The sequence below is a fragment of the Patagioenas fasciata genome, chromosome 2 (assembly GCF_037038585.1).
Source record: "Patagioenas fasciata isolate bPatFas1 chromosome 2, bPatFas1.hap1, whole genome shotgun sequence".
NCBI lineage: Eukaryota > Metazoa > Chordata > Aves > Columbiformes > Columbidae > Patagioenas > Patagioenas fasciata.
The window spans coordinates 1,194,233-1,216,180 of record NC_092521.1 but is presented as its reverse complement, the minus strand read 5'-3'; the positions used below and the strand labels follow the sequence as shown (position 1 = coordinate 1,216,180).

The following is a 21,948-nucleotide window of genomic DNA, read 5'->3' as shown; positions in this document are numbered from 1 at the left end:
GTTCTGTGGGTCAGGGTGCTGTCGAGCAGTGGGTCCGGGTGCTGTGGGTGCTGTGGGGTTGGGTCCTGTGGGTCAGGGTGCTGTGGGTGCTGTGGGTCCGTGTGCTGTGGGTGCTGTGGGTCGGGGTCCTGTGGGTCCGGGTGCTGTGGGTGCTGTGGGGTTGGGTCCTGTGGGTCAGGGTGCTGTGGGTGCTGTGGGTCGGGATGCTGTGGGTCCGGGTGCTGTGGGTGCTGTGGGGTTGGGTCCTGTGGGTCCGTGTGCTGTGGGTGCTGTGGGTCTGGATGCTGTGGGTCCGGGTGCTGTGGGTGCTGTGGGTCTGGGTGCTGTGAGTGCTGTGGGTCCGTGTGCTGTGGGTGCTGTGGGTCTGTGTGCTGTTGGTCGGGGTGCTGTGGGTGCTGTGGGTCCGTGTGCTGTGGGTGCTGTGCGTCGGGGTCCTGTGGGTCAGGGTGCTGTGGGGCGAGGTGCTGTGGGTGCTGTGGGTCAGGGTGCTGTGGGGCGGGGTGCTGTGGGTGCTGTGGGGCAGGGTCTTGTGGGGTTGGGTCCTGTGGATCCAGGTGCTGTGGGTGCTGTGGGTCCAGGTGCTGTAGGTGCTGTGGGTCGGGGGTCCTGTGGGTCCATGTGCTGTTGGTCAGAGTGCTGTGGGTGCTGTGGGGCGGGATGCTGTGGGTCCGGGTGCTGTGGGTCCTGTGGGGCAGGGTCCTGTGGGGTTGGGTCCTGTGGATCCAGGTGCTGTGGGTGCTGTGGGTCCGTGTGCTGTGGGTCCGGGTGCTGTGGGTGCTGTGGGTCTGTGTGTTGTTGGTCAGGGTGTTGTGGGTGCTGTGGGTCCGTGTGCTGTGGGTCCGTGTGCTGTGGGTGCTGTGGGTCCGTGTGCTGTGGGTGCTGTGGGTCCGGGTGCTGTGGGTCCGTGTGCTGTGGGTGCTGTGGGTCCGCGTGCTGTGGGTCCGCGTGCTGTGGGTCCGTGTGCTGTGGGTGCTGTGGGTCCGGGTGCTGTGGGTCCGTGTGCTGTGGGTGCTGTGGGTCCGGGTGCTGTGGGTCCGTGTGCTGTGGGTGCTGTGGGTCCGCGTGCTGTGGGTCCGCGTGCTGTGGGGCGGAGCGTCCGCGCCGCGCAGCCCTGCAGGGGTCGCTGCCCGCGTCCCCGCTCCCCGCGGGCCCCACGCGGCCCCGCACCCACGTCACGCGGTGACCTTGGCCTTGGCCATAAAAGCGGCGCCGGCGGCTCCGCAGGCGCGAACCCCCGAGCATGCGGGGCTGGGCGGGGGGGCGGCGGGCGCTGAGCTCGGGGGGGGTCCCCGAGGGGGTCCCCGCGGGGGTCCCCACGGCCACGCGCCCCTTCGAGTCCATCCCGTGCGACGGGCGCAACCGCTGGCTCAACCTCTACCGCGTCTGGCGCGCCGGCGGCTTCCAGGACTTCCACCTGCGCATGGACGGCGCCTTCCGGCGCCTCGGGCCCGTCTACAGGTCGGGGGGCTGCAGAACGGGGGGACCCTCTGGCCGTGGGGACCCCCAGGGTGGTGGGAGACACTGGGTTGGGGGGACCCCACTGACCCCATCCCACCCTCAGCATCCCATTGACCCCATCCCATCCTCAGCATCCCATTGACCCCATCCCATCCTCAGCATCCCCTCCTCTTGGTTGGGTGGTCCCAGTTGACCCCATCCCATCCAGGGACCCCCAGAATGACAGGACCCCCTGGTTGGGTGGTCCCCATTGACCCCATGCCATAGAACCCCAGAGTGGCAGGAGACCCTGGGTTGGGGGGTCCCCATTGACCCCATCCCATCCAGGGACCCCCAGGGTGTCACCACCTCTTGGTTGGGTGCTCCCCATTGACCCCATCCCATCCAGGGACCCCCAGGGTGTCACCTCCTCTTGGTTGGGTGGTCCCCATTGACCCCATCCCATTCTTGGCACCCCCAGGGTGTCACCTCCTCTTGGTTGGGTGGTCCCAGTTGACCACATCCCAGGGACCCCCAGAATGACAGGACCCCATGGTTGAGTGGTCCCCATTGACCCCATTACATCCAGGGACCCCTAGGGTGTCACCTCTTCTTGGTTGTGTGGTCCCCAATGACCCCATCCCATCCAGGGACCCCCAGAATGACAGGACTTACTGGTTGGGTGGTCCCCATTGACCCCATCCCATCCTCGGCACCCCCAGGGTGTCACCTCCTCTTGGTTGGGTGGTCCCAGTTGACCACATCCCAGGGACCCCCAGAATGACAGGACCCCATGGTTGAGTGGTCCCCATTGACCCCATTACATCCAGGGACCCCTAGGGTGTCACCTCCTCTTGGTTGGGTGGTCCTCATTGACCCCATCCCATCCAGGGACCCCCAGAATGACAGGACTTACTGGTTGGGTGGTCCCCATTGACCCCATCCCATCCAGGGACCCCCAGGGTGTCACCTCCTCTTGGTTGGGTGCTCCCCATTGACCCCATCCCATGCAGGGACCCCCAGGGTGTCACCTCCTCTTGGTTGGGTACTCCCCATTGACCCCATCCCATCTTGGTTGGGTGGTCCCCATTGACCCCATCCCATCCAGGGACCCCCAAAATGACAAGACCCCCTGGTTGGGTGGTCCCCATTGACCCCATCCCATCTTGGTTGGGTGGTCCCCATTGACCCCATCCCATCCCGGGACCCCCAGAATGACAGGACCCCCTGGTTGGGTGGTCCCCATTGACCCCATCCCATCCAGGGACCCCCAGAATGACAGGACCCCCTGGTTGGGTGGTCCCCATTGACCCCATCCCATCCTCAGCACCCCCAGGTTGCCACCTCCTCTTGGTTGGCTGGTCCCAGTTGACCACATCCCAGGGACCCCCAGAATGACAGGACCCCATGGTTGAGTGGTCCCCATTGACCCCATCCCATCCAGGGACCCCCAGGGTGTCACCTCCTCTTGGTTGGGTGGTCCCCATTGACCCCATCCCATTCTTGGCACCCCCAGGGTGTCACCTCCTCTTGGTTGGGTGGTCCCCATTGACCCCATCCCATTCTTGGCACCCCCCAGGGTGTCACCTCCTCTTGGTTGGGTGCTCCCCATTGACCCCATGCCATGGAACCCCAGAGTGGCAGGAGACCCTGGGTTGGGGGGTCCCCATTGACCCCATCCGATCCTCAGCACCCCCAGGGTGTCACCTCCTCTTGGTTGGGTGCTCCCCATTGACCCCATCTCATCCCAGGGACCCCCAGAATGACAGGACCCCCTGGTTGGGTGGTCCCCATTGACCCCATCCCATCCAGGGACCCCCAGGGTGTCACCTCCTCTTGGTTGGATGATCCCCATTGACCCCATCCCATCCTCGGCACCCCCAGAGTGTCACCTCCTCTTGGCTGGGTGGTCCCAGTTGACCCCATCCCATCCAGGGACCCCCAGAATGACAGGACCCCCTGGTTGGGGGGTCCCCATTGACCCCATCCCATCCTGGTGCCCCCCAGGTTGTGACCCCCTCCGGGTTGGGTGCTCCCAGTTGTCCCATCCCACCCCACGTAGTTGTCACCTCCCCAGGGTCGTGTTGTCCCCACCCACCTGGCGACCCCACCACGCGTGGGTGGTCATGCCCGATGGGTGGGGGTGTGTGGGGGGTGTCCCCTGACCGCCCCCCGCCCGTGTCCCCTGGGAGCGCGTGGACGGGGGGCGGTCCCGTTTGACGGGGTCCCACAGGGGGCGCTGCGTGGGGAGTCCCCAGGGGGTGTGTGTGTGGGGGGGGTGTGGGGTGTGGGTGGGTGTCCCCTGATCCTCCCGTGTCCCCAGGGAGCACGTGGGTGTAGGATGGTCCCGTCTGATGGGGTCCCACAGGGGGCGCTGGGTGGGGGGTCCCCAGGCGGTGTGTATGGGGGTGTGTGTGGGGGTGTCCCCTGACCCACCCGTGTCCGCAGGGAGCACGTGGGCGGGTGGCGGTCCCGTCTGATGGGGTCCCACAGGGGGTGCTGGGTGGGGGGTCCCCAGGCGGTGTGTATGGGGGTGTGTGTGGGGGTGTCCCCTGACCCACCCGTGTCCGCAGGGAGCGCGTGGGGACGTCGCAGTGCGTGAACGTGCTGCTCCCGCGGGACGCGGCGCAGCTGCTGCGGGCGGAGGGGCCGTTCCCACGGCGCCGCGGGATCGAGGCGTGGAGTGCGCACCGGGAGCTGCGGAACCAGCCCTGCGGGCTCTTCCTGCTGTGAGGGGACACGGGGGGACACGGGGGGACACGGGGGGACACGGGGAGTGCGCACCGGGAGCTGCGGAACCAGCCCTGCGGGCTCTTCCTGCTGTGAGGGGACACGGGGGGACACGGGGGGACACGGGGGGACACGGGGAGTGCGCACCGGGAGCTGCGGAACCAGCCCTGCGGGCTCTTCCTGCTGTGAGGGGACACGGGGGGACACGGGGGGACACGGGGAGTGCGCACCGGGAGCTGCGGAACCAGCCCTGCGGGCTCTTCCTGCTGTGAGGGGACACGGGGGGACACGGGGGGACACGGGGGGACACGGGGAGTGCGCACCGGGAGCTGCGGAACCAGCCCTGCGGGCTCTTCCTGCTGTGAGGGGACACGGGGGGACACGGGGGGGACACGGGGGGACACGGGGAGTGCGCACCCGGAGCTGCGGAACCGGCAGGCAGTGCAGGCAGCACAGGCAGCACAGGCAGCACAGGCAGCACATGCAGGGAGCAGAGGCAGCACAGGCAGCACAGGCAGGCAGTACAGGCAGCACATGCAGGCAGCACAGCCATTGCAGGCAGCACAGGCAGCACAGCTGTTGCAGACAGTTCAGGCAGCACAGGCAGCACAGGCAGGGAGCACAGGCAGCACAGGCAGGGAGCACAGGCAGCACAGGCAGGGAGCACAGCCATTGCAGGCAGCACAGGCAACACAGGCAGCACATGCAGGCAGCACAGCTGTTGCAGACAGTGAAGGTAGCACAGGCAGCACTTGCAGGCAGCACAAGCAGCACAGGCAGCATGGACAGCACAGCTGTTTCAGGCAGCAGAGTTGTTGCAGGCAGCACAGGCAGCTCAGGCAGCACAGCTGTTGCAGACAGTGCAGGCAGCACTTGCAGGTAGCACAAGCAGCACAGGCAGCATGGACAGCACAGCTGTTTCAGGCAGCACAGCTGTTGCAGACAGTGCAGGCAGCACGGGCAGCATGGGCAGCACTTGCAGGCAGCAGAGGCAGCACAGCCATTGCAGGTAGCGCAGGCAGCACGGGCAGCACAGCTCTTGCAGGCAGCACAGGCAGCACAGCCGTTGCATGCAGTGCAGGCAGCATGGGCAGCACGGGCAGGCAGTGCAGGCAACACAGGGAGCACAGCCATTGCAGGCAGTGCAGGTAACAGAGGCAACAGAGGCAACACAGCCATTGCAGGCAGCACAGGTAACAGAGGCAACACAGGCAACACAGCCATTGCAGGCAGCACAGCTGTTGCAGGCAGCACTTACAGGCAGCACAGCTGTTGCAGGCAGCACAGGCAGCACATGCAGGCAGCATGGGCAGCACAGCTCTTGCAGGCAGCACAGCCGTTGCATGCAGTGCAGGCAGCATGGGCAACACAGGCAGCACATGCAGGCAGCACAGCCATTGCAGGCAGTGCAGGCAGCACAGGCAGCATGGACAGCACAGCTGTTTCAGGCAGCACAGGCAGCACATGCAGACAGCACAGACAGCACAGCTGTTGCAGGCAGGACAGGCAGCACATGCAGCACAGGCAGCACATGCAGGCAGCGCAGGCAGCACAGACAGCACAGCACTTGCAGGCAGCACAGCCGTTGTAGGTAGCTCAGGCAGCACTTGCAGGCAGCACAGGCAGCACATACAGCACAGGCAGCCCCTGCAGCCCGTGTCCCCCTGCATCCCCTGTCCCCTGTGCAGCCCCTGCAACCCCTGTCCCCCTGTCCCCCTACATCCCCTGTCCCCTGTGCAGCCCCTGCAGCCCGTGTCCCCCTGTCCCCCTGCATCCCCTGTCCCCTGTGCAGCCCCTGCAGCCCGTGTCCCCCTGTCCCCCTGCAGCCCGTGTCCCCCTGTCCCCCTGCAGCCCTGTCCGCCTGCAGCCCTGTCCCCCTGTCCCCCAGCAGCCCCTGTCCCCCTGCAGCCCTGTCCCCCTGTCCCCCTACAGCCCCTGTCCCCCTGCAGCCCTGTCCCCCTGTCCCCCAGCAGCCCCTGTCCCCCTGCAGCCCTGTCCCTCTGTTCCCCTGCAGCCCCTGTCCCCCTGCAGCCCTGTCCCTCTGTCCCCCAGCAGCCCCTGTCCCCCTGCAGCCCTGTCCCTCTGTCCCCCTGCAGCCCCTGTCCCCCTGCAGCCCTGTCCCTCTGTCCCCCTGCAGCCCCTGTCCCCCTGTCCCCCTGTAGCCCGTGTCCCCCTGTCCCCCTGCAGCCCCTGTCCCCCTGTCCCCCTGCAGCCCTGTCCCCCTGTCCCCCTGCAGCCCCTGTCCCCCTGCAGCCCCTGTCCCCCTGTCCCCCTGCAGCCCTGTCCCCCTGTCCCCCTGCAGCCCGTGTCCCCCTGTCCCCTGTCCCCCTGCAGCCCTGTCCCCCTGTCCCCGCGCAGCCCCAGCAGCCGTGTCCCCCTGTCCCCGTGTCGCAGGAACGGCCCCGCGTGGCGCGCGGCGCGGCTGGCGCTGAACCGGGAGGTGCTGAGCCCGGCCGGGACCCGCAAGTTCCTGCCGCTGCTCGACGCCGTCGCCCGCGACTTCGCCGCCGCCATGAGGCCCCGCGTGCGCGACGCCCCCGGGGGGGCCCTGACCCTCGACCTGCACCCCCTGCTCTTCCGCTTCACCCTCGAGGGTGCGTGGGGGACGCGGGACACACCCCGGGACCCCCACCCGGGACCCCCACCCGGGACCCCCACCTCGGACTCCCCTTGGGACCCCCCTTGGGACCCCCGCCTGGGATCGCCACCCAAGTTCCCCCCACCTGGGGTCCCCCTTGGGATCCCCCCTTGGGATCCCCTCTTGGGACCCCCGCCCGGGATCACCACCCGAGACCCCCCCCCAACACAGCACCCCCACTTGGACCCCCCCATCTGGGACCCCCACCCGGGACCCCCACCCGGGATCACCACCCAAGATCCCCCCAACCGGGACCCCTACCTGGGACCCCCGCTTGGGACCCCAAAGGATGGGGAGGGGGGGGGTCACAAGTGGGACACTCAGAACCCAGGGTGGGGGGACAAGGTGGGACCCCCAGGATCCCAGGGGACAGGATGGGGGGGTCACAAATGGGACACCCAGAACCCCAGGTGGGGGGACAGTGGGACCCCCAGGGGATGCAAGTGGGGGGGGACACAAGATGGGACCCCCAGGGGATATGGAGAGGGGACAGTGGGACCCCCAGGGGATACAGTGCTTTGTTGGGGGGTGACAAGGTGTGACACCCAGGGGATGTGGGGGGGACAGTGGGACCCCAGGGGATGGAAGTGGGGGGGGACACAAGACGGGACCCCCAGGGGATATGGAGGGGGGACAGTGGGAACCCCAGGGGACACAGTGCTTTGTGGGGGGGGGACAAGGTGTGACACCCAGGGGATGTGGGGGGGGACAGTGGGACCCCCAGGGGATGCAAGCGGGGGGAGACACAAGACGGGACCCCCAGGGGATATGGAGGGGGGACAGTGGGACCCCCAGGGGATATGGAGGGGGGACAGTGGGAACCCCAGGGGACACAGTGCTTTGTGGGGGGGGGGACAAGGTGTGACACCCAGGGGATGTGGGGGGGGGACAGTGGGACCCCCAGGGGATGCAAGCGGGGGGGGACACAAGACGGGACCCCCAGGGGATATGGAGGGGGGACAGTGGGACCCCCAGGGGATGGAAGTGGGGGGGGACACAAGATGGGACCCCAAGGGGATATGGAGGGGGGACAGTGGGACCCCCAGGGGATATGGAGGGGGACAGTGGGACCCCCAGGGGACACAGTGCTTTGTGGGGGGGGGGACAAGGTGTGACACCCAGGGGATGTGGGGGGGACAGTGGGACCCCAGGGGATGGAAGTGGGGGGGGACACAAGATGGGACCCCAAGGGGATATGGAGGGGGGACAGTGGGAACCCCAGGGGACACAGTGCTTTGCGGGGGGGGGGGTGACAACGTGTGTGTCCCCCCAGCCAGCACGTACGCGCTGTACGGGCAGTGACTGGGGCTGGGGGGGTCACAAGGTGTTCAATGTGTCCCCCCCAGCCAGCACGTACGCGCTGTACGGGCAGTGACTGGGGCTGGGGGGGTCACAAGGTGTTCAATGTGTCCCCCCCCAGCCAGCACGTACGCGCTGTACGGGCAGTGACTGGGGCTGGGGGGGTCACAAGGTGTTCAATGTGTCCCCCCCCAGCCAGCACGTACGCGCTGTACGGGCAGCGGCTGGGGCTGCTGGGGGGGGGCGCGGCGGGGGGGGCCGCGCAGCGCTTCATCGCGGCGGTGGAGACGATGCTGCGCACCACGCTGCCGCTGCTCTTCCTGCCCCCCCCGCTGCTGCGCCGCCTGCACCCCCCGCTCTGGAGCGAGCACCTGCGCGCCTGGGACACCATCTTCCAGCACGGTGCGGGGGCGCGCACCGGGACCCGTCCCGTGGGACCCCCACCCGGAGGGACCCCCATCCTATGGGACCATCACCCGGAGGGACCCCCACCCTGTGGGACCCCCATCCTATGGGACCATCACCCGGAGGGACCCCCACCCTGTGGGACCCCCATCCTATGGGACCATCACCCGGAGGGACCCCCACCCGGAGGGACCCCCACCCTGTGGGACCCCCATCCTATGGGACCATCACCCGGAGGGACCCCCACCCGGAGGGACCCCCATCCTATGGGACCATCACCCGGAGGGACCCCCACCCTGTGGGACCCCCATCCTATGGGACCATCACCCGGAGGGACCCCCACCCGGAGGGACCCCCATCCTATGGGACCATCACCCGGAGGGACCCCCACCCGGAGGGACCCCCATCCTATGGGACCATCACCCGGAGGGACCCCCACCCTGTGGGACCCCCATCCTATGGGACCATCACCCGGAGGGACCCCCACCCGGAGGGACCCCCATCCTATGGGACCATCACCCGGAGGGACCCCCACCCTGTGGGACCCCCATCCTATGGGACCATCACCCGGAGGGACCCCCACCCTGTGGGACCCCCATCCTATGGGACCATCACCCGGAGGGACCCCCACCCGGAGGGACCCCCATCCTATGGGACCATCACCCGGAGGGACCCCCACCCGGAGGGACCCCCATCCTATGGGACCCCCACCCGGAGGGACCCCCATCCGATGGGACCCCCACCCGGAGGGACCCCCACCCTGTGGGACCCCCATCCTATGGGACCATCACCCGAAGGGACCCCCACCCTGTGGGACCCCCATCCTATGGGACCATCACCCGGAGGGACCCCCACCCGGAGGGACCCCCACCCTGTGGGACCCCCATCCTATGGGACCATCACCCGGAGGGACCCCCACCCGGAGGGACCCCCACCCTGTGGGACCCCCATCCTATGGGACCACCACCCGGAGGGACTCCCCAGTCTTAGGGACGCTGACCCGGAGGGACCACCACCCGGAGGGACCCCCCAGTCTTAGGGACGCTGACCCGGAGGGACCCCCAACCGGAGGGACCCCCCAGTCTTAGGGACACCAGCCCGGAGGGACCCCCACCCGGAGGGACCCCCCAGTCTTAGGGACGCTGACCCGGAGGGACCCCCACCCGGAGGGACCCCCTAATCTTAGGGACACCGGCCTGGAGGGACCCCCACCCAGAGGGACCCCCCAGTCTTAGGGACATCGGCCCGGAGGGACCCCCATCCTATGGGACCCCCACCCTGCGGGACCCCCCAGTCTTAGGGACATCGTCTCGGAGGGACCCCCCCACCCTGAGGGACACACCCACACGTGAGGACCCCCCCATTCTGTGGGACCCCACGGACACCCCCCATTTTTTGGGGCCCCCACCCTGAGGGACCGTTCCATCCCGTGGGACCCCGCCCTCAGGGTCATCCCGCATTATTAGGGACCCCCACTCTGAGGGACCCCCCCGTTCTGCTGGACCTCACACACAGGGACCCCCCCTATTCTGTGGGACCCCCACTCTGAGGGACCCCCCCATTCTGTGAGACACCCCACAACGCTCGGGATGCCCCAACCTCGCAGGACACCCCCCTGCGAGACCCCCCACCCTATAGGGCACCCCCACCCTGCGGGACCCCCACCCTCTGGGACACCCCCGTTTGTGGGAACCCCCCAACCCAGATTGGCCCAGCACGGCGGGTGCAGGAACAGGTTGGGGCAGGGGGGGCGTTCCTGGGGTGCCCCCCACCCTCCGAGACCCCCCAACATGGGGGGGGGCTCCTGTGACCCCCCCGCGGGGTCCCCCCCACGCTGCGTGACCTCCAGGGGGAGGAAACGGGGCGGGGAGTGTTCCTGGGAGTGAATGGGGGAACTGGGGGGGAATGGGGTGGACTGGGAGTGAATGGGGAGACTGGGGAGCGACGGGAGGGACTGGGGAGCACTGGGAACTGGGGGGCACTGGGGGTACTGGGGTGCACTAGAGTCTGGGGACTGGGGGAACTGGGAGGCACTGGGGAGTCTGGATTGGACTGGGAGGGACTGGGGAGCACTGGAGACTGGGGGGGACTGGGAGGGACTGGGGAGTAATGGGAGGGACTGGGGAGCACTGGGGACTGGGGGGGACAGGGGGGGCACTGGAATCTGGGGACTGGGAGGACTGGGTGGGAATGGGAGGGACTGGGGGGCACTGGGGACTGGGGGAGATGGGAGGAACTGGGGGGCACTGGAGGCTGAGGACTGGGGGGACTGGGGGGATTGGGAGGGACTGGGGGGCACTGGGGGGGACTGGGGGGCACTGGAATCTGGGGACTGGGGGGACTGGGAGGGACTGGGTGGGAATGGGAGGGACTGGGGAGCACTGGGAACTGGGGGGGACTGTGGGTACTGGGGGGCACTGGAATCTTGGGACTGGGGAGGAATGGGAGGGACCGTGGGTACTGGGGGGCACTGGAATCTGGGGACTGGGTGGGAATAGGAGGGACTGGGGAGCACTGGGGACTGGGGGAGACTGTGGGTACTGGGGGGCACTTGAATCTTGGGACTGGGGGGAACTGGGAAGGACTGAGGAGGGGATGATCCTGGGGTGCCCCCCACCCTGTGCGACCCCCAACATCTCGTGGGGGCGACTCCTGTGCCCCTCCCGCGGGGTCCCCCCCCTCCGGTGACCTCCATGGGGCAGAACGGGTGTGAGGGGGGGAGCAGTTCCGGGGGTACCCCCCACCCCCCGCCACCCCCCGTTTTTGGGGTGCTGAGTGTCCCCCCGCAGCGGACGAGAGCATCCAGCGCATCTACCGCGAGTTCTGCCGGGGGGGCGCGGGGGCGGCCGGGGGGCTCCTGGCCGAGCTGCTGCTCCAGGGGCAGCTGCCGCTCGACGCCATCAAGGCCAATGTCACCGAGTTCACCGCGGGGGGCGTCGACACGGTGCGTGGGGGGGCGGGGCGGAGTCGGGGGACTGGGGGGATGGAATGGACTGGGGGGCAATGGGGGGACTGGGGGAATGGGGGGGACTGGGGGGAATGGAGTCTGGGGGCTGGAGGGGATGGAATGGACGGGGGGAATGGGGGGACTGGGGGAATGGGGGGGACTGGAGGGGATGGAATGGACTGGGGGGGAATGGGGGGACTGGGGGAATGGGGGGGACTGGAGGGGATGGAACGGACTGGGGGGGAATGGGGGCACTGGGGGAATGGAGTCTGGGGGCTGGAGGGGATGGAACGGACTGGGGGGAATGGGGGGACTGGGGGAATGGAGTCTGGGGACTGGGGGGGATGGAACGGACTGGGGGGGAATGGGGGGACTGGGGGGAATGGAGTCTGGGGACTGGAGAGGATGGAACGGACTGGGGGGGACTGGGGGGCACTGGGGGAATGGAGTCTGGGGACTGGAGAGGATGGAACGGACTGGGGGGGAGTGGGGGGCACTGGGGGAATGGAGTCTGGGGACTGGAGAGGATGGAACGGACTGGGGGGAATGGGGGGACTGGGGGGAATGGAGTCTGGGGACTGGGGGGGATGGAACGGACTGGGGGGGAATGGGGGGCACTGGGGGAATGGAGTCTGGGGACTGGAGGGGATGGAACGGACTGGGGGGGTGTGGAGGGGCTGGGCGAAATAGGGGGAACTGGGGGGGAATGGGAGGGGAGGAACTGGAACGGACTGGGGGGGAATGGGAGGACTGGGGGGAATGGAGGGAACTGGGGGTGAATGGGAGGACTGGGGGGCACGGCAGGAACTGGGGGGGAATGGAGGGGACTGGGGGGGAATGGGAGGACTGGGGGGCACGGCAGGAACTGGGGGGGAATGGAGGGGACTGGGGGGGAATGGGAGGACTGGGGGAACTGGGGGGGAATGGGAGGACTGGAGTCCGGTAACTGGGAGAACTGGGGGGAAATGGGAGGACTGGAGAGACTGGGGGGGGATGGGGAAGACTGAGGAGGACTCGGAGGAATGGGGGGGAATGGAGTCTGGGGACTGGGAGGAGCTGGAACGGGCTGGGGGGGAATGGGGGGACTGGGGGGAATGGAGAGGACTGGGGGTCTGGGGGGGACTGGAGGGACTGGGGGGGGAATGGGAGGAGTGGGGGGAATGAAGGGGACTGGGAAGGAATGGGAGGACTGGGGGGCACGGCAGGAACTGGGGGGGAATGGAGGGGACTGGGAGGGAATGGGGGGCACTAGAGGAACTGTGGGGGAATGGAGGGGACTGGGGGGACTGGGGGGGAATGGGAGGACTGGAGGAACTGGGGAGGAATGGGAGGATTGAGGATACTGGGGGGGAATGGGAGGACTGGGAAGGAATGGCGGGCACTGGAGGAACTGGGGGGCACTGGAGGAACTGGGAGGGAATGGGAGGACTGGAGGAACTGGGAGGAATGGAGGGGACTGGGGGGTAATGGGAGGACTGGGGGGGATTGGGAGGCACTGAAGGAACTGGGAAGAATGGAGGGGACTGGGGGGTAATGGGAGGACTGGGGGGGGAATGGGGGGCACTGGAGGAACTGGGAGGAATGGAGGGGACTGGGGGGTAATGGGAGGACTGGGGGGGATTGGGAGGCACTGAAGGAACTGGGAAGAATGGAGGGGACTGGGGGCTAATGGGAGGACTGGGGGGGGAATGGGGGGCACTGAAGGAACTGGGAAGAATGGAGGGGACTGGGGGGGAATGGGAGGACTGGGGGGGGAATGGGGGGCACTGAAGGAACTGGGAAGAATGGAGGAGACTGGGGGGGAATGGGAGGACTGGGGGGTGAATGGGAGGCACTGAAGGAACTGGGAAGAATGGAGGGGACTGGGGGCTAATGGGAGGACTGGGGGGGAATGGGGGGCACTGAAGGAACTGGGAAGAATGGAGGGGACTGGGGGGGAATGGGAGGACTGGGGGGGGAATGGGGGACACTGAAGGAACTGGGAAGAATGGAGGGGACTGGGGGGGAATGGGGGGACTGGGGGGGAATGGGGGACACTGAAGGAACTGGGAAGAATGGAGGAGACTGGGGGGGAATGGGGGGCACTGGAGTCTGGTAACTGGGGGAACTGGGGGGGAATGGGAGGACTGGAGGAACCGGGGGGGAATGGGAGAGACTGGGGAGGACTCGTGGGACTGGGGGGGAATGGGGGGACTGGGGGGGAATGGGGGGCACTGAAGGAACTGGGAAGAATGGAGGGGACTGGGGGGGAATGGGAGGACTGGGGGGGGAATGGGGGACACTGAAGGAACTGGGAAGAATGGAGGGGACTGGGGGGGAATGGGGGGCACTGGGGGGGGAATGGGGGACACTGAAGGAACTGGGAAGAATGGAGGGGACTGGGGGGGAATGGGAGGACTGGGGGGGGAATGGGGGACACTGAAGGAACTGGGAAGAATGGAGGGGACTGGGGGGGAATGGGAGGACTGGGGGGGAATGGGAGGCACTGAAGGAACTGGGAAGAATGGAGGAGACTGGGGGGGAATGGGGGGCACTGGAGTCTGGTAACTGGGGGAACTGGGGGGGAATGGGAGGACTGGAGGAACCGGGGGGGAATGGGAGAGACTGGGGAGGACTCGTGGGACTGGGGGGGAATGGGGGGACTGGGGGGGAATGGAGCGGAATGGGAGGACTGGGGGGGAATGGGAGGACTCGGGGAGACTCGGGGGACTGGGGGGGAATGGGGGGCACTGGAGTCTGGGAACTGGGGGAACTGGGGGGGAATGGGAGGACTGGAGGAACTGGGGGGGGATGGGGAAGACTGGGGAGGACTCGGGGGAATGGGGGGGAATGGAGTCCGGGGACTGGGAGGAACTGGAACGAACTGGGGGGGAATGGAGGGGACTGGGAGGACTCGGGGGGAATGGGAGGACTGGGGGGGAATGGGGGGCACTGGAGGTACTGGGGGGGAATGGGAGGGCTGGAGGGGGATGGGAGAGACTGGGGGGGACTCGGGGGACTGAAGGGGAGTGGCGGGAATGGGGTCTGGGGACTGGGAGGAGCTGGAACGGGCTGGGGGGGACTGGGGAGAAATGGGAGGACTGGGAGGTCAATGGGGGGGGCAGTGGGGGGGGTCAGTCCCGGGGCGTCATTGGGGGGTTCTGACGTGTCCCCCCCGTCGCAGACGGCGATGCCGCTGCCGTTCACGCTGTGGGACCCGTGTCCCGGGGGTCACCGGGTGTCACCGGGTGTCACCGGGTGTCATTGGGGTGTCACCGGGTGTCACCGGGTGTCACCGGGTGTCATTGGGGTGTCACCGGGTGTCACCGGGTGTCACCGGGGGTTCTGACGTGTCCCCCCCGTTGCAGACGGCCATGCCGCTGCTGTTCACGCTGCGGGACCCGTGTCCCGGGGGTCGCCGTGGTGTCACCGGGATGTGACCGGGGTGTCACCGGGGTGTCACCGGGTGTCACCGGGTGTCACCGGGGGTTCTGACGTGTCCCCCCGTCGCAGACGGCCATGCCGCTGCTGTTCACGCTGTGGGATCTGTGTCCCGGGGGTCACCGGGGTGTCACCGGGATGTGACCGGGGTGTCACCGGGGTGTCACCGGGTGTCACTGGGTGTCACCGTGGGTTCTGACGTGTCCCCCCGTCGCAGACGGCCATGCCGCTGCTGTTCACGCTGCGGGACCCGTGTCCCGGGGGTCACCGTGGTGTCACCGGGATGTGACCGGGGTGTCACCGAGGTGTCACCGGGTGTCATTGGAGGGTGTCACCGGGTGTCACCGGGGGTTCCGACGTGTCCCCGCGTTGCAGACGGCCATGCCGCTGCTGTTCACGCTGCGGGACCCGTGTCCCGGGGGTCACCGGGATGTGACCGGGGTGTCACCAGGTGTCACCGGGTGTCACCGGGGGTTCCGACGTGTCCCCCCGTTGCAGACGGCCATGCCGCTGCTGTTCACGCTGCGGGACCCGTGTCCCGGGGGTCACCGTGGTGTCACCGGGATGTGACCGGGGTGTCACCGGGGTGTCACCAGGTGTCACCGGGTGTCACCGGGGGTTCTGACGTGTCCCCCCGTCGCAGACGGCCATGCCGCTGCTGTTCACGCTGCGGGACCCGTGTCCCGGGGGTCACCGTGGTGTCACCGGGATGTGACCGGGGTGTCACCGGGGTGTCACCGAGGTGTCACTGGGTGTCATTGGAGGGTGTCACCGGGTGTCACCGGGGGTTCCGACGTGTCCCCCCGTTGCAGACGGCCATGCCGCTGCTGTTCACGCTGCGGGACCGGTGTCCCGGGGGTCACCGGGATGTGACCGGGGTGTCACCGGGGTGTCACCGGGTGTCACCGTGGGTTCCGACGTGTCCCCCCGTTGCAGACGGCCATGCCGCTGCTGTTCACGCTGCGGGACCCGTGTCCCGGGGGTCACCGTGGTGTCAGCGGGATGTGACCGGGGTGTCACCGGGGGGTCACCGGGTGTCATTGGAGGGTGTCACCGGGTGTCACCGGGGGTTCCGACGTGTCCCCCCGTTGCAGACGGCCACGCCGCTGCTGTTCACGCTGCGGGACCGGTGTCCCGGGGGTCACCGGGATGTGACCGGGGTGTCACCGGGGTGTCACCGGGTGTCACCGGGGGTTCCGACGTGTCCCCCCGTTGCAGACGGCCATGCCGCTGCTGTTCACGCTGTTCGAGCTGGGCCGGAACCCGGGGGTGCAGCGCGCGCTGCGGGAGGAGCTGCGCGCGGCCGAGGGGGGGCCGGGGGGCGCGCCCCCGCTGCACGAGCTGCTGAGCGCGCTCCCGCTGCTGCGCGCGGCCGTGAAGGAGACGCTGCGGTGGGTGCGGGGGGGGAGCGGGGGGAGCGGGGGGAGCGGGGAATGGGGAATGGGGAATGGGGGGAATAGGGGGAATGGGGAGAATGGGGAATGGGGAATGGGGGGAATGGGGAATGGGGAATGGGGAGAATGGGGAGAATGGGGAATGGGGGAATGGGGAATGGGGGGAATGGGGAGAATGGGGAATGGGGAATGGGGAATGGGGAATGGGGGAATGGGGAATGGGGAATGGGGGGAATGGGGAGAATGGGGAATGGGGAATGGGGAATGGGGAATGGGGGAATGGGGAATGGGGAATGGGGGGAATAGGGGGAATGGGGGGAATGGGGAATGGGGAATGGGGGGAATGGGGAATGGGGAGAATGGGGAGAATGGGGAATGGGGAATGGGGAATGGGGAATGGGGGAATGGGGAATGGGGAATGGGGGAATGGGGAATGGGGAGAATGGGGAGAATGGGGAATGGGGAATGGGGAATGGGGAATGGGGGAATGGGGAATGGGGGGAATGGGGAATGGGGGAAGGGGGAATGGGGAATGGGGGGAATGGGGAATGGGGAGAATGGGGAATGGGGGAATGGGGAAAATGGGGAATGGGGGAATGGGGGGAACGGGGGAAATGGGGGGAATGGGGGACAATGGGGAGAATGGGGAATGGGGGAATGGGTGGAATGGGGGGAATGGGGAATGGGGGGAATGGGGAATGGGGAATGGGGGAATGAGGAATAGGGAATTGGGAAATGGGGGGAATGGGGAATGGGAAATGAGAAATGGGAATGGGGAATGCGGGGAATGGGAATGGGGAATGAGGAATGGGGGGAATAGAGAGAATGAGGAATGGGGGGAATGGCGAATGGCGAATGAGGAATGGGGGGAATGGGGGGAATGGGGGAATGGGAGAATGGGGGGAATGGGGAATGGGGATGGGGAACAGGGGGAACTGGAGTCTGGGGACTGGAGGAACTGGGGGAGAATGGGGGAACTGGGGAGCACTGGAGCCTGGGGAGTGGGGGACTGGGCAGGGACGGCGGGCACTGGAGTCTGGGAACTGGGAGGGACTGGAGTCTGGGGACTGGGGGACACTGGGAGTTGAGGACTGGGAGGACACTGGGGCTACTGGGCAGTCCTGTGGAACATGGGGTTCCCGGGGGGGTGTCACCCCTTGGGCACCCCCAACTCCCCCCAGGCTGTACCCGGTGGGGATCACGGTCCAGCGCTACCCGGCCACCGACGTGGTGCTGCACAACTACCGCGTGCCGGCGGGGGTGAGCGCGGGGGACGCGGGGGGACGCGGGGGGACGCGGGGGGGTCCCGGCGCTGACCCCCTGCCCCCGCAGACGCTGTGCCAGGTGGCGCTGTACGCCATGGGCCGCAGCCCCGACGTGTTCCCCCACCCCGAGCGCTACGACCCGGCGCGCTGGCTGGGCAAGGACGACACCAGCTTCCGCGCCCTGGCCTTCGGCTTCGGCGCCCGCCAGTGCATCGGCCGCCGCCTGGCCGAGGCCGAGATGCTGCTCTTCCTCGTGCACGTGAGTGGGGACCCCCCCCGGGACACCCCCAGGGGTGTCAGACCTGGAATACCCTGTGGTTGGGTTGGCTTGGTGCAAGCTCTTGGCTTGACGTGGTGTTGAGTTGGCTTGATCCAACAGTGTCTTGGCTTGACCCCATGTTGAGTTGGTTTGACCCAACAGTGTCTTGGCTTGACCCAATGACAACTTGGTTTGACCCAACAGTGTCATGGCTCAACCCAATAGGCAATATGGCTTGACCCAACGATGTCTTGGCTTGACCCAATGTTGAGTTGGCTTGACCCAACAGTGTCTTGGTTCAACCCAATGTTGAGTTGGTTTGACCCAACAGTGTCTTGGCTCAACCCAGTGACAATTTGGTTTGACACAACGATGTCTTGGCTTGACACAATGTTGAGTTGGTTTGACCCAACAGTGTCTTGGTTCAACCCAATGTTGAGTTGGTTTGACCCAACAGTGTCTTGGCTCAACCCAGTGACAACTTGGCTTGACCCAACAGTGTTCTGGCTCAATCCAATGACAACTTGGCTTGACCCAACAGTGTCTTGGCTCAACCCAATGACAATTTGGCTTGACCAAATGACATCTTGGTTTGACCCAATGACATCTTGGCTTGACCCAACAGCGTCATTGCTCAACCCAATGACAACTTGGTTTGACCCAACAGTGTCATCGCTCAACCCAATAGGCAATTTGGCTTGACCCAAAGATGTCTTGGCTTGACCCAGTGTTGAGTTGGCTTGACCCAACAGTGTCTTGGCTCAACCCAATGACAATTTGGCTTGACCAAATGACATCTTGGCTTGACCCAATGTTGAGTTGGCTAGACCCAACGGCGTCATGACTCAACCCAGTGACAATTTGGTTTGACACAACGATGTCTTGGCTTGACACAATGTTGAGTTGGTTTGACCCAACAGTGTCTTGGTTCAACCCAATGTTGAGTTGGTTTGACTCAACAGTGTCATGGCTCAACCCAGTGACAACTTGGCTTGACCCAACAGTGTTCTGGCTCAACCCAATGACAACTTGGCTTGACCCAACAGTGTCTTGGCTCAACCCAATGACAATTTGGCTTGACCAAATGACATCTTGGTTTGACCCAATGACATCTTGGCTTGACCCAACAGCGTCATTGCTCAACCCAATGACAACTTGGTTTGACCCAACAGTGTCATCGCTCAACCCAATAGGCAATTTGGCTTGACCCAAAGATGTCTTGGATTGACCCAATGTTGAGTTGGCTTGACCCAACAGTGTCTTGGCTTGACCCAATGACAACTTGGTTTGACCCAACAGTGTCATGGCTCAACCCAATGGCAACTTGGTTTGACCCAATAGTGTCTTGGCTCAACCCGATGATGACTTGGCTTGACTCAGTGTCTTGACCCAATGACAATTTGGCTTGACCCAATGATGACTTGGCTTGATGCAGTGATGTCTTGGCTTCACCAAATGACATCTTGGCTTGACCAAATGACATCTTGGCTTGACCCAATCTCTTGGCTTGACCTAATCGTGACTTGGCTTGACCCAATGGCATCTTGGCTTGACCTGACGACATCTTGGATTGATGCGATGATGTCTCGGCTTGACCCAATCTCTCGGCTTAACACAACGATGTCTTGGCTTGACCAAATGGCTTGACCCTATCTCTTGGCTCAACCCAATGGTGACTTGGCTTGTCCCAGCATCTCAGCTTGATCCAACCTCTTGGCTTATCCCAACATCTTGGCCTGACCCAATGGCTTGGCTTGACCCAACAAGATCTTGGCTTGACCAAACAATGTCTTGGCCTGACCCAGTGACATCTTGGCTTCACCCAGTGACATCTTGGCTTCACCCAGCGTCTTGACCTAATGACATCATCGCTTGATCAAATCTCTTCATTTGACCCAATGACGATTTGGCTTGATGCCAAGTCTTGGCTTGGCCCAATGATGTCTTGGCTTGACCCAGTGATGTCTTGGCTTAATCCAGTGTCTTGGCTTGACCTAATTACATCTTGGTTTGACCCAATATCTTGACTTGACCCAAAGACAACTTGACTTGACGCAATGATGTCTTGGCTTGACCCTATAATATCTTGGTTTGACCCAGTGATGCCTTGGCTTAAGCCAATCTCTTGGCTTGGCCCAGTGACATCTTGACTTGACCTAATGTCTTGGTCTGACCTAACGATATCATCTTAACTTGACCAACATCTTGGCTTGACCCAATCTCTGGGCTTGACATAATGACATCTTGTCTTGACCCAACAACATCTTGACTTGACCCAACAACATCTTGGTTTGACCCAATATCTTGACTTGACCCAAAGACGATTTGGCTTGGCTCAATGTGTTGGCTTGACCCAATGTCTCGACTTGATCCAATATCTTGACTTGACCTAAAGATGATTTGGCTTGACTCAATGTGTTGGCTTGACCCAGTGTCTTGAGTTGACCCAATGTCTTGACTTGACCCAATGTCTTGGCTTGAACCAACATCTTGGCTTGACCTAATGACATCTTGGTTTGACTCAACATCTTGACTTGACCCAGTGTCTTGACTTGACCCAATGTCTTGACTTGACCCAATGTCTTGGCTGGAACCAACATCTTGGCTTGACCTAATGACATCTTGGTTTGACTCAACATCTTGACTTGACCCAAAGATGATTTGGCTTGACTCAATGTCTTGGCTTGACCCAATGTCTTGGCTTGACCCATTGTCTTGACTTGACCTAATGTCTTGACTTGACCCAATGTCTTGGCTGGAACCAATATCTTGGCTTGACCTAATGACATCTTGGTTTGACTCAACATCTTGACTTGACCCAAGGATGATTTGGCTTGACCCAATGTCTTGACTTGACCCAGTGTCTTGACTTGACCCAATGTCTTGGCTTGACCCAACATCTTGGCTTGACCCAATGATGTGTTGGCTTCACCGGGTGTCTTGTCCTGACTCAATGACACCGTGGCCTGACCCAATGTCTTGGTTCCCCCCAGGTCCTGCGCAACTTCACGGTGGAGGCGGTGTCCACCGAGGACATCCGCACCGTCTTCCGCTTCATCCTCATGCCCGAGACCCCGCCCCTGCTCACCTTCCGGACCCTCGACTGAGCCGGGGGGGTCCCGGGGGGGTCCTGGGGGGGACACCCCTCCTGCCACCCCCCCAGGGTCCCCTCAGACAGGGGACAAACCAGAAGAGTTGTGGAGACGGGGCGGTGGGGCAGGACCCCGTGGTCCCCAAAGCCATGCAAATCACATGCAAATGAGCTGCCCCGGGGGCTGATGGGAGCAGAGCAGACCCCCCCCCTCAATAAAGTGTTCTTGCAGTCACAGCGGTGGCCTCATCTGTGGGGGATGGGGAGGACAGGGGACCCCGAGTGGTGGTGGGATGGGACAAGGGGCCCACGCCCACACCTGGGACACCCCCAAAACTGGGGGGGCTGCACAGAGAACCTCGAAAAGAGCCTTTATTGGAAGCCCTCCCCCAGGGGACCACCGGTTGGTGACAGTGACCACCCCGGACAGGGTGGTGGCACCAACCCCCCCAGCAGCCCAGGGCATGTGGGGGGTCCTGGGGGGGCACTGGGGCTGGTGGGGGTCCTGGGGGGATGATGGGGCTTGGGGGCCCTGGGGAACACAGAAGTGGGAGGGTCCTGGGGGGGGGGACAGAGGTCGGGGGTCCCTGGGATCCCCAAACCCCCCGTCACTGCCAGTGGGCGCCTCCCCACAAATGGGTCCCCAAAACAGCATCCCCAACAGTCCCCACTGCTCCCCCAGCCCTCCCCCCCTGCACCCCCGACCCCCCCAACCCCATAGCCCCCCATGTACACCCCTGTACCTCCCCAGCCCCCCATACCCCTTGACCCCCATTACACCCCTGACCCCCCCAACCCCATAGCCCCCCATATACACCCCTGTACCTCCCCAGCCACCCCAGACCCCATAGCCCCCCATTACACCCCTGACCCACCCAACCCCATAGCCCCCCATACACACCCCTGTACCTCCCCAGCCCCCCCAGATCACTTGCTCCCAATTACACCCCCTGACCCCCCCCCAACCCCATAGCCCCCCATGTACACCCCTGTACCTCCCCAGCCCCCCATACCCCTTGACCCCCATTACACCCCCACCCATGACCCCCCCCAACCCCATAGC

At 65.1% G+C, this 21,948-nt stretch overlaps 1 protein-coding gene across 2 annotated transcripts; it reads left to right on the top strand.

Annotated features, from left to right (window-relative positions):
* The first annotated feature begins 1,211 nt into the window (after positions 1-1,211).
* LOC136097623 (cytochrome P450 11B, mitochondrial-like) lies at positions 1,212-21,122 on the top strand. 2 transcript variants are annotated; one of them, XM_065830188.2, is made up of 9 exons: positions 1,212-1,458; positions 4,011-4,166; positions 6,562-6,761; positions 8,300-8,506; positions 11,299-11,453; positions 16,095-16,267; positions 17,452-17,530; positions 17,603-17,794; positions 20,788-21,122. In XM_065830188.2, the coding sequence occupies exons 1-9, from the start codon at positions 1,241-1,243 to the stop codon at positions 20,899-20,901; spliced, it is 1,494 nt and encodes a 497-aa protein (XP_065686260.1). In that variant the 5' UTR covers positions 1,212-1,240; the 3' UTR covers positions 20,902-21,122. The 2 variants fall into 2 exon arrangements, with proteins under 2 accessions (XP_065686260.1, XP_065686261.1); XM_065830189.2 differs by lacking the exons at positions 1,212-1,458; positions 4,011-4,166 and adding an exon at positions 4,464-4,528.
* Positions 21,123-21,948: the final 826 nt, after the last annotated feature.

Coding starts and splice junctions, on each gene's coding strand:
- LOC136097623 (XM_065830188.2), top strand. CDS start 1,241: ATGCGGGGCTGGGCGGGGGGGCGGCGGGCGCTGAGCTCGGGGGGGGTC. Junction 8,507..11,298: donor GGACACCATCTTCCAGCACG/GTGCGGGGGCGC, acceptor GTCCCCCCGCAG/CGGACGAGAGCATCCAGCGC. Junction 17,531..17,602: donor ACTACCGCGTGCCGGCGGGG/GTGAGCGCGGGG, acceptor CTGCCCCCGCAG/ACGCTGTGCCAGGTGGCGCT.